We start from the raw sequence: 12,090 nt of genomic DNA, 5'->3' as shown, positions 1-12,090 counted from the left end.
GAGGAGAGAGCGGGAATATGGTATTGAGATAGAGGATCAGCCATGATCATATTGAATGGCGGAGCAGGCTCGAAGGGCCGAATGGCCTACTCCTGCTCCTATTTTCTATGTTTCTATGTAAAGACACCACCCAGTCTTAAGGTCCCAATTTGAATTCCCAATATGTGCTGAGTTAGCTGATAATGCTCTCATAGTTGCAGGATAAGGGGTCGGCCATTTAAGACGGAGATGAGGAGGAATTTCTTCAATGAGAGGGTTGTGAATCTTTGGAATTCTCTACCCCAGAGAGCTATGGATGCTGAGTCGTTCAGTATATTCAAGGCTGAAATGGATAGATTTTTGGACTAGGGGAATCAAGGGATATGGGGATCGGGCAGGAAAGTGGAGTTGAGGTTGAAGATCAGCCATGATATGATTGAATGGTGGAGCAGGCTCAAGGGACCGTATGGCCTACTCCTGCTCCTATTTCTTATGTTCTTATAAAGGGATTGGGATAGGGTAGATACAGAGAAACTATTCCCTCTGGTGGGGGAATCCAGGACAAGGGGAGACATAATCTTAAAATTAAAGCTAGGCCACTTAGGAGTGAAATAAGGAAGTACTTTTTCACACAAAGGGTGGTAGAAATCTGGAACTCTCCCCCAAAAGGCTGTGGATGCTGGGTCAATTGAAATTTTCAAGACTGAGATTAATAGATTTTTGTTAGGTAAAGGTATCAAGGGAAATGGAGCAAAGACAGGTAAATGAAGTTGAGGTACAGATCACGATCTAATTGAATGACAGAACAGGCTCGCAGGGCTGAATGGCCAATTCCTTTATCAGCCATTGGGAGAACAGAATTGGGCTCGGAGCCCCTTGACTAACATGGGGAAAAAATTCAGTTAGGGCTCCTGCTCCCAACTACTATCCTACAGGAAAGTGCAAATACTCAAATGTGGTTGAGGATAAGGGTATCCCCCATAGTCGAATAGTCTGCAGAAAAATGATTACTCAGGCAAATGATTAGAATGTGCCAAAGACCGATGCCCAGCAAGTACTACATCATCACCTTTATTCAAAATAATTGACAAAAGGTGAACATGTATCTAAAGGTTCAATGTCACTTAATAATTGCATCTGGAACATTGACAAAATGCAAGTAATCTGCAGTTCCCTTGATAAAATCTATATGCAAATATTTTCTGTTCATCAGAATTTTCCTAGAGTGTTGCTATAGTAACAGCAACTACAAAGTATTTGTCCAGACCACACTATTAGCATGATAACACTGTTAGGATAATTCTCAGGCATGACTCCAGCAAAGTCGTAATTAAAATCGTAACAGGACATAAGTACTGTGCATAAATAGCATGGACTCTGCAGGGTTGCTTGAGACCATTACAAAAGATGACTGCCCAACGTGAAGCATTTATTCAAAAGCTAATTAGGTGATTAATGGACAAGAATAGTCTATTAACAATATCCTATCCACAAACAGAACTAATTATACCAAAGGCCCGTGTTTTACAATAGCATGTTGTACATGTCCCTCAACTGACATAAAACTCAACTCTTCCTACTAAAAAATAAAGGACGCACACAATGGAGTACAGTTGGACACAATTTCGTCCAGGCATGAGGAAAACAAGAACTTTCATTTATATAGTGCCTTTAATATAGGAAATATGTCCCAAGGTGCTTCACAGAGGCATAAGGAAAAGGAGCCAAAAGAGGAAATATGAGGAGAGGTGGGGTTTGAGGAGGGCCTTAAAGGAGAAGAGGGAGGTGGTGAGGTAGAGGGGTTAAGGAAGGCTTTTGAGGCATTGGAGGACCAATGTAGGTAGGTCAGCAAGGACTGGGGTGATGGACGAGTGGAACTTGATGTGAGATAGGACAAGGGCAGCAGAGTTTTGGATGAGCTGAAGTTTACAAAGCATGATGGGATGCTGGCCAGGAGAACATCGGAATAGTTGAGTCTGGAGGTAACAAAAACATGGATGGGGTTTCAGCAGCAGATGGACTGAAGCAGGCGGATGATGTTAGAGAGGTGGATGTGGGTGGTCTGTGTGATGGAAAAGATTTGTGGCATGGGCAAAACTGATGGATTCAGTCTTCCCACTGTTTAACTGGAGAAAATTGTGGCTTATCCAAGACTGGATGTTGGACAAGCAGTTTGACAATAATAGAGGCAGTGGAGGGGTTGAGACTGGTGGTGCACAGTTAAGAACTGGGTGCTGATGGCATACATGTGGAATCTGGCTCCATGGCTGCAGATGATGTTGCCAAGGGGCAACATATAGGTGAGGAAGAGGAGGAGGCCAAGGGGGACTCTAGAGGTAACAGTGTGGGGGTGGGAAGAGAAGCCATTGCTTCAGATGCTCTGGCTGTGATCAGATAGTAAGAGTGGAACCAGGCAAGGATAGTCCCACTGAGCTGGACAATGGAAGGAAAGCGCTGGAGAAGGATAGTTTGGTCAACCGTGTCAAAGGCTGCACTGATGTCAAGGGCGAGACGAAGAGATAATGCACGATGGTCACAGTCATAAAAGATATAATTTGTAACTCTGGTCAGAGCCATTTAGGTGCTGTTGCAGGGCGGAAACCTTATTGGAGGGATTCAAACAGGGAGTTGCGGGAAAGATGGGCCACTGGAGGTGACAACACGTTCAAGAGCTTGAGAGGAAAGGGAATGGGGTCAAGGAAGCAGGAGGTGGGATAGAGATTCCAGGGCCAGGGCAGGGGCGATCCCGAAGGGTGGTTTGGCTCAGTGGGAAAGGGGAAGGGGGGAAAGCAGCAGAGGCAGCTGAATGGACGGTCTCAATTTTAGTGGCCAAGAAATCCATGAGCTCTTCGCATTTGTTGTTATAGGTCAGGGTGGGGGAGGCAGGATAGAGGGGTTTAAGAAGGCAGTTGGTAGTCCAGAAAAGAAACCGGGGATTATCTTTCTTTTCCGGGATGGAGTGGTGGGTGGTTTAGGCAAAGAAGAATGAGGCCTAATGGCACTTGATGTGGTTCAGCCAGATCTGGTGATGGATGGCTAAACCGGTTCTGTGCCAGGTATGCTCGACTTTAATCTTGGGCATGAGGTAGCAAACATGATTGTAGGGATTCAAACTCTTTCCCTAAATCTTTCTGCCTTCCTACATCTTCAAAACCTCTTTCTTTAACCATGTTTTTGACCCTCACCCCATCCCCCCATGCACCACCTTGGGACATTTTGTAATGTTACAGTTACAAGCACGAGGTGTTGAAATTAAACTAAATAGCATCTTTGTTTGGGATCCTTTCATCGATCTCAAGATATGATGCCGCTTTCTTGGGAGAACTTGTGCTATAAAAACATACTGCAAGGCATCGTCATCAAACATCGTCATCAAACCAGCGGACAAAGGAGGAGCCATCGTCATACAGAACAGAACGGACTATTGCAAAGAAGCATACGGACAACTGGACAACCAGGAACACTACAGACGGTTACCCGCAGACCCGACCAAAGAACACACCCATCAGCTCAACAAACTGATCAAGACCTTCGATCCAGACCTTCAAAACATCCTACGCACTCTCATCCCACGTACTCCCCGCGTGGGAGACTTCTACTGCCTCCCAAAGATACACAAAGCCAACATACCCGGACGTCCTATCGTATCAGGCAATGGAACCCTGTGTGAGAACCTCTCTGGATACATCGAGGGCATCCTGAAACCCATCGTGCAGGGAACCCCCAGCTTCTGTCGCAACACTACAGACTTTCTACAAAAACTCAGTACCCACGGACCTGTTGAACCAGGAACACTTCTCACCACGATGGACGTCTCGGCACTCTACACCAGTATCCCCCACGATGACGGCATCGCTGCGACAGCATCAATACTCAACACCAACAACAGCCAATCTCCAGACGCCATCCTACAACTCATCCGCTTCATCCTGGATCACAATGTCTTCACCTTCGATAACCAGTTCTTTACCCAAACACACGGAACAGCCATGGGGACCAAATTCGCACCCCAATACGCCAACATTTTCATGCACAAGTTCGAGCAGGACTTCTTCACTGCACAGGACCTCCAACCAACACTATACACCAGATACATCGACGACATTTTCTTTCTATGGACCCACGGTGAGGAATCACTAAAGAGACTACACGATAACATCAACAAGTTCCATCCCACCATCAAGCTCACCATGGACTACTCCTCAGAATCAGTTTCTTTCTTGGACACACGAATCTCCATCAAAGACGGGCACCTCAGCACCTCACTCTACCGCAAGCCCACGGACAACCTCACAATGCTCCACTTTTCCAGCTTCCACCCTAACCACGTCAAAGAGGCCATCCCCTATGGACAGGCCCTGCGAATACACAGGGTCTGCTCAGACGAGAAGGAACGCGATGGACACCTACAGACGCTGAAAGACGCCCTAGTAAGAACGGGATATGATGCTCGACTCATCGATCGACAGTTCCGACGGGCCACAGTGCAAAATCGCGTAGATCTCCTCAGAAGACTAACACAGGACGCAACCAACAGAGTACCCTTCGTCGTCCAGTACTTCCCCGGAGCGGAGAAACTACGCCATGTTCTCCGCAGCCTTCAACAGGTCATCAATGATGACGAACACCTCGCTATGGCCATCCCCACACCTCCACTATTCGCCTTTAAACAGCCACCCAACCTCAAACAAACCATCATTCGCAGCAAATTACCCAGCCTTCAGGAGAACAGCGTCCACGACACCACACAACCCTGCCACGGTAACCTCTGCAAGACATGCCAGATCATCGACACAGATACCACCATCACACGAGAGGACACCACCCACCAGGTGCACGGATCATACTCCTGTGACTCGGCCAACGTTGTCTACCTCATACGTTGCAGGAAAGGATGCCCCAGAGCATGGTACATTGGCGAGACCATGCAGACGCTGCGACAACGGATGAACGGACACCGCGCAACAATCGCCAAACAGGAGGGTTCTCTCCCTGTCGGGGAACACTTCAGCAGTCATGGACATTCAGCCACCGACCTTCGGGTAAGCATACTCCAAGGCGGCCTTCGAGACACACGACAATGCAAAATCGTTGAGCCGAAATTGATAGCCAAGTTCCGCACCCATGAGGACGGCCTCAACCGGGATCTTGGGTTCATGTCACACTACACGTAACCCCACCAGCGAACAAATGTTATCTGTTTTTAATATAACGGGTCATTGACTGTCTTCCTTATCTCTCTCTCTCTCTTTTTTTTGGGGGTTTGTATATTCGGTGGCCTTTTTAGGTGACACCTTTCTGTCTGCTCACTGGGCAACGGGCAGTAATCACCAGGCATTGTTCTGTGATCTTAAAATGCGAAGGATTCGAAAATGTCATTTCCACACCGCCTGAGGAAGGGGGAAGCCCCCGAAAGCTTGTGGGATTAAAAATAAAATTGTTGGACTATAACTTGGTGTTGTAAAATTGTTTACAATTGTCAACCCCAGTCCATCACCGGCATCTCCACATCATACTGCAAGGCAACATGGTCTTTCTTTTCCCATGTTGCACTAAATATTTGGAGCCAGTGTGCAGCAAGCAACTGTGGCGAGAATGATTCATTCCCTGCCTAGCTGAATGATAATTCATTCAAGTGATGGATTAAAAAATGTCAACAGTCATGTGATGTAAGCATATGAATTATCATTTGATAGTTGCCAGCTTTGTGAAGTATCCTTGAATTTAAAGGTTGCAGTAACTCTAGGGAACACTCACTCCCACTGAACAAACATAATCAGTGGCATTAAGATACTGGCGTTTTTTCACTAATGTCCAAGACCTTCATGACTCACTTGCGTATCGTCAGGTTTATGATTTATGTAATGTTCACATTTCTGAAAAAACACACTGGTAATCGTAGTATCACCAACGTGATTGCCTCTATTTAAACATAGGAAGCTTTTCTTGATGGTTATGATCCATTCAGTATTCTGGAATCTGTGTTTCAGAATCCAGATTATAAATCATTGTGAAGCAATCAGTCCACTCAATCACACTGTTCCCAAATGGGAAACCATTTTATAATTATGAATTGAGTAGCCCAAAGCATTTTGATTGTGGAATCAACATTTTTTTTTACAGGCCATTCTCAAAATGGCAAAAAATGGATTATTCTCATGAAGCTCTCCACTGGGGCTTGGAACTTTCATGGCTAACTAATAAGTCTGTTCTATGGTAAGAAAAAGTAAAATTACCTACCTACTTTTTCAAATGAAGTTACTCTCCACATCAATGAATAAGCATAGTCATTGTACGGGGAAAAAACACAAAACACTGACGTGTGACCTTTGCTTTCAATAACACAAATTTGACTCACTAGATGTCACCTGCTCAGTTAGACACTTCAGAATTTTTGTTTTTAAAAAGTTAGTCTTTTTAAAATAAATTCTAGAGAATGGAATTCTGCTAAATATTTTAATCATGCTGGTAAAGACTGGGAATAAGGTCTATGCTAACTTAGCACCAGCTGAACTCCTATCCGTAAAATAACCATGTTTAATTCTTATGAAATATACAAGTGATTTACTTGGTATAGATATGGTCTATACCAAGCAAATGAAATGGATCTGATTTTGTGTGTCAATTTTCTACTCTATTCCTTTTTGGCATACAAATCCTTGGGTGCCAATCTCCATCTGATACCTTATCCAGGTACTTGGGTGCCAATCTCCATCTGATTTTTATCCAAGTTGGCATTGTTCAGATGTGAGCCTCAGCAGCGAGTAGTGGCTCGTTATTCTTCAGAGGAAGCATAATAGTCAAGCTGTATCCTGTACTTGCCTGACATGAATACACGTGTCCCTCCTGGATAGCAATAACCAATGCCAGATTGATCCCCTCTAGCATGGGTTGCTGAGGCCAACTGTACGGATAGTACAGCCAGGACAACTGAGATCAGCTATCTCAGCACAGACCGATCATGAAATCTGGGGCTTGGCTGCATGATTCAGCTGCTCACTGGATAACCTTGTTGAGCCATTGGAGGTACCATGTCTTATATCAGAGATAACCACTGGGCAGCCTAACGAGTTCCCAAGACCACAAAAATAGGTGTTTTAGGTTTCAAGTGACTATTTTCTCAGGCGCAGTCTGGATCCATCTCATCCTTTACACCAAGTTACATCGAAACTACAGCTCAAACAGGCCATTTGGCCCAACTGGTCTTTGCCGGCATTAATGCTCCACACAAGCCTCTTCCCTCCTTACTTCCTTTATCCCTATCAGCATATCCTTCTATTCCTTTTTCCCTCGTGCTTATCGAGCTTCTCCTTAAATGCATCTATGCTATTTGCCTCAACTACCCCTTGTGGTAGCGCCTTCCACATTCTTCCCACTCTTTGAGTAAAGATGTTTCTCCTGAATTCCCTATTTGATTTATTAGTGACTATTTTATATTAATGACCTCTAGTTTTGGACACTCCCACAAGTGAAAACATTTTCTCTACATCTATCCTATCCAACCCTTCCATTATCTTAAAGATCTCTATCAGGTCACCCCTCGGCCTTCTCTTTTCCAGAGAAAAGAGCCCCAGCCGGTTAAGCCTGTCCTGATAAGGATATCCTCTCAGTTCTGGTATCATCCTTGTGAATCTTTTTTGCACCCACTCCAATGCCTCTATATCCTTTCTATAATATGGAGATCAGAACTGTGCACAGTACTCCAAGTGTGGTCTATCCAAGGTTCTATACAAGCTTAACATAACATACAAGTTTAACATACCTTGTTCTTCCTGTTCGTCATAACCGTCCAGGGATATGCATCTTCTAGAAGGGGTCATGCATTTATCACGTCATCATGACTTAGTATAAGTTTACGTATGATTAGTCTTTCTTGATAATCGTACAAAGACAAGCTGGATTTCTATTCCCATTACTCCCTTTGAATTCCCTTAGAGTATCTGAAGTTGTTACTGCCCACTTTTGATACGATGATTGCATGCATCAATTCATCAGTGTTTTCCTGTAGATTGCATTAATTTGCATTCATATGAATCATTAGGTTATGTATTATTCTAGAAGTCCAAAAATAAAAGGTTAGCAAAAATGTGATTATGGTTTGAAATCCACCGATGATACCTGAGAAGCCCAGGACATGGATTGCATCAACAAGTTTGCTGGTGGGCATTAACTCAACCAGCAAATCTCACAAGTAACGACTGCTCTTTAGAGGTACCAATAACAAGCTGGCATAGATCTAGACAAGGTTTGTGGCGATGGAAAATCAAATTATTCACATTTTTTTAAAGAAAAGGTTCAAAAGATTTTGTTGAGTAACTATACATCTCTAATAAAGGACAAAAAAGGCAGAGTTATCAATTCCATATCTATGGAACCAGATATCAAATTCTCACAAGAAGCTAAGATTCTACCAACTAATAACCATGAAAAATTTGCTTCAATGCTGTAATAGTTCCCCAGTTAAAAATAAATAACATTCACCTGGCTTCTGGCTTAATTTAGACGCTAGTCAACAATAAGGAAAACTCAAATAAACTGTATTACAAAACTGTTAAAACAATATGCTCCTTTGATGCTGCGTTTCAGAAGCTCTTACCTTTATGTAGCCACCAGTGGAGACCAAAATCTTACTGTTAGGAGAGAAGTGAAGATCTGTAACCCAGCCTCCATGCTTGGAATCCTTTACCTCTGACTCTTTCGGACAAACATGAAGTAAAGAACCATCTCTAACCCTCCAGATCTACTTAAAAAAAAACAGAAAAAGAAATCCATTCCAATATTAACGTAACAAATTTTTGCTCTTTCACCTGTTGTATCTGGGCTCCAGAGGTATGCTAATCTACTGTGACTCTTAGTCCACTTCACCACTTTTAACAGCATGAACCTACACACATTTTAGTTGAAGATTTCCTGGACAGTTGTGATAATGCAGTTGATAGGCATGCTATGCAATAATTAAAACATTGCACATTTGAATTCTGGAGGGGTCTATTTAGCTTTCCATTATTTTGAGTTCAGAGAAACACCTAATCAATGTGTGAATATGCCAGTATAGAAAACTGCCATATAGCATTCCTGAGTTAAAGCTGGGGTGGGGAGGAAAGATGAGCACTGCTCCCAAAGCTAATTGGTCTCAAATATTTGATGTAATAAAGGTTTGAAGAAAAAGTATCAACTTTCAACTATATTGTATTGCATCTGTAGCATCTTTCACCTTATGGTAAATTTTTGGATGCTGGCAAAGTTCAGTCCAGAATGGCTTGGTCCATGGGCAAAGCTAGACAGAAGTGCAATGAGCTGATTCAAGGCAATTTTCCATGGACAGCTCATATGCAGAATTATTCATAGCTCCTTGTGTGGTTTTGGCCTTTTGCAAAAGCTAGTAAAATTTGGGGGTGGGGGTGGGGGATGGGGTGGAAAGAGACTGTAAAATCGCACCAGCTGAAATGCAAAGGGATGAAACCACATTGGATGAAAAAATTCGTAGAGTATCTGGAAAGGCACAAAAGAGATTTCAACCGGTTTGCAGCCGTTGTCAAGGCTAAAGGTGGAGAAAGAAAACCGCCAAAAATGAGGTGAGAAGAAACCCAATCTGGAAACACAAAAGGGAGTTTGTGGGCATAAGACAGAGATGTCCAGCACCACACTCAGTTCATGGTTGAACATAAGAACATAAGAACATAAGAAATTGGAGCAGGAGTAGGCCAATCGGCCCCTCGAGCCTGCTCCGCCATTCAATAAGATCATGGCTGATCTGATCCCAACCACAAATCTAAAGAACACAAGAAGTCGGAGCAGGACCCGGCCACATAGCCCCTGGGCCCTCTCCGCCACCCACAGGGCATTGACCGATCCGAACTCAGCTTCATGTCCAATTTCCTGCCCGCTCCCCATAACCCCTAATTCCCTTTACTTCTAGGAAACTGTCTATTTCTGTTTTAAATTTATCTAATGATGTAGCTTCCACAGCTTCCTGGGGCAGCAAATTCCACAGACCTACCACCCTCTGAGTGAAGAAGTTTCTCCTCATCTCAGTTTTGAAAGAGCAGCCCCTTATTCTAAGATTATGCCCCCTAGTTCTAGTTTCACCCATCTTTGGGAACATCCTTACTGCATCCACCCGATCAAGACCCTTCACAATCTTATATGTTTCAATAAGATCGCCTCTCATTCTTCTGAACTCCAATGAGTAGAGTCCCAATCTACTCAACCTCTCCTCATATGTCCGCCCCCTCATCCCCGGGATTAACCGAGTGAACCTTCTTTGTACTGCCTCGAGAGCAAGTATGTCTTTTCTTAAGTATGGAGACCAAAACTGTATGCAGTATTCCAGGTGCGGTCTCACCAATACCTTATATAACTGCAGCAATACCTCCTTGTTTTTATATTCTATCCCCCTAGCAATAAAAGCCAACATTCCGTTGGCTTTCTTGATCACCTGCTGCACCTGCATACCAACTTTTTGATTTTCTTGCACTAGGACCCCCAGATCCCTTTGTACTGCAGTACTTTCCAGTCTCTCGCCATTAAGAAAATAACTTGCTCTCTGATTTTTCCTGCCAAAGTGCATAACCTCACATTTTCCAATATTATATTGCATCTGCCAAATCTCCGCCCACTCACCCAGCCTGTCTATATCCCCTTGCAGGTTTTTTATGTCCTCCTCACTCTCTACTTTCCCTCCCATCTTTGTATCATCTGCAAATTTTGATATGTTGCACTCGGTCCCCTCCTCCAAATCGTTAATATAGATTGTAAAGAGTTGGGGACCCAGCACCGACCCCTGTGGAACACCACTGGTTACTGGTTGCCAGTCCGAAAATGAACCATTTATCCCAACTCTCTGCTTCCTGTTCGATAACCAATCCTCCACCCATGCCAGAATATTACCCCCAATCCCGTGATTTTTTATCTTAAGTAATAATCTTTTATGTGGCACCTTGTCGAATGCCTTCTGGAAGTCTAAATACACTACGTCCACTGGTTCCCCTTTATCCACCCTATACGTTATATCCTCGAAGAACTCAAGCAAATTTGTCAGACATGACTTCCCCTTCATAAAGCCATGCTGACTTTGTCCTATTAAATTATGCTTATCTAAATGTTCCGTTACTGTCTCCTTAATAATAGACTCCAAAATTTTACCCACCACAGATGTTAAGCTAACTGGCCTATAATTTCCAGCCTTCTGCCTACTACCCTTTTTAAATAACGGTGTTACATTAGCAGTTTTCCAATCTGCCGGGACCTCTCCTGAGTCCAGGGAATTTTGGAAAACTATCACCAAAGCATCCACAATCCCTACTGCCACTTCCCTCAAGACCCTAGGATGGAAGCCATCAGGTCCAGGGGATTTATCCACCTTGAGTCCCATTATTTTACTGAGTACCATCTCTTGAGTGATTTTAATCGTATTTAGCTCCTCCCCCCCGAGAGTCCCCTGTTTGTCCAGTGTTGGGATATTCTTAGTGTGCTCTACTGTAAAGACTGAAACAAAATATTTGTTCAGCATTTTTGCCATCTCCATGTTTCCCACCATTAATTTCCCGGTCTCATCCTCTAAGGGACCTATGTTTGCCTTAGCCACCCTTTTTCTTTTTATATAACTATAGAAACTCTTGCTATCTGTTTTTATATTTTTTGCTAATTTCTTTTCATAATCTAACTTCCCTTTCTTAATCAATCCTTTAGTTACTTTTTGCTGTCTTTTGAAGAATTCCCAATCTTCTATCCTCCCACTAAGTTTGGCTACCTTATAGGTCCTTGTTTTTAGTCGGATACTATCCTTGATTTCTTTACTTAGCCACGGATGGCTGTCCTTTCTTTTACACCCTTTTTTCCTCAGTGGAATATATTTATTTTGAAAGTTGTAAAATAACTCCCTAAATGAACACCACTGCTCATGTACCGTCTTACCCTTTAATCTATTTTCCCAGTCCACTTTAATCAATTCCGCTCTCATACCATCATAGTCTCCTTTATTCAAGCTCAGTACGCTTGTTTGAGAATCAACCTTCTCACCCTCTAATTGGATATGGAATTCAACCATGTTGTGGTCGCTCATTCCAAGGGGATCCTTAACTAGGACATTATTAATTAATCCTGACTCAT

General features: G+C 43.3%; 1 protein-coding gene across 4 annotated transcripts in view; it reads right to left on the bottom strand.

Annotated features, from left to right (window-relative positions):
• Nucleotides 1-12,090, bottom strand: part of apaf1 (apoptotic peptidase activating factor 1) — a 206,046-nt gene that overhangs the window by 32,472 nt on the left and 161,484 nt on the right. For 3 of the 4 annotated variants that reach the window (XM_068004836.1, XM_068004838.1, XM_068004837.1), the window contains one exon: nucleotides 8,576-8,719. In XM_068004836.1, coding sequence (XP_067860937.1) covers nucleotides 8,576-8,719 — 144 coding nt within the window. Of the gene's footprint in view, nucleotides 1-8,575; nucleotides 8,723-12,090 lie in introns of those variants that run through there. The other variant, XM_068004839.1, reaches the window with a different exon arrangement.

The sequence above is a fragment of the Heptranchias perlo genome, chromosome 24, assembly GCF_035084215.1.
Source record: "Heptranchias perlo isolate sHepPer1 chromosome 24, sHepPer1.hap1, whole genome shotgun sequence".
NCBI classification, from domain to species: domain Eukaryota; kingdom Metazoa; phylum Chordata; class Chondrichthyes; order Hexanchiformes; family Hexanchidae; genus Heptranchias; species Heptranchias perlo.
The sequence above is the reverse complement of the archived record's forward strand: the minus strand, read 5'-3'. Positions and strand labels throughout refer to the sequence as shown.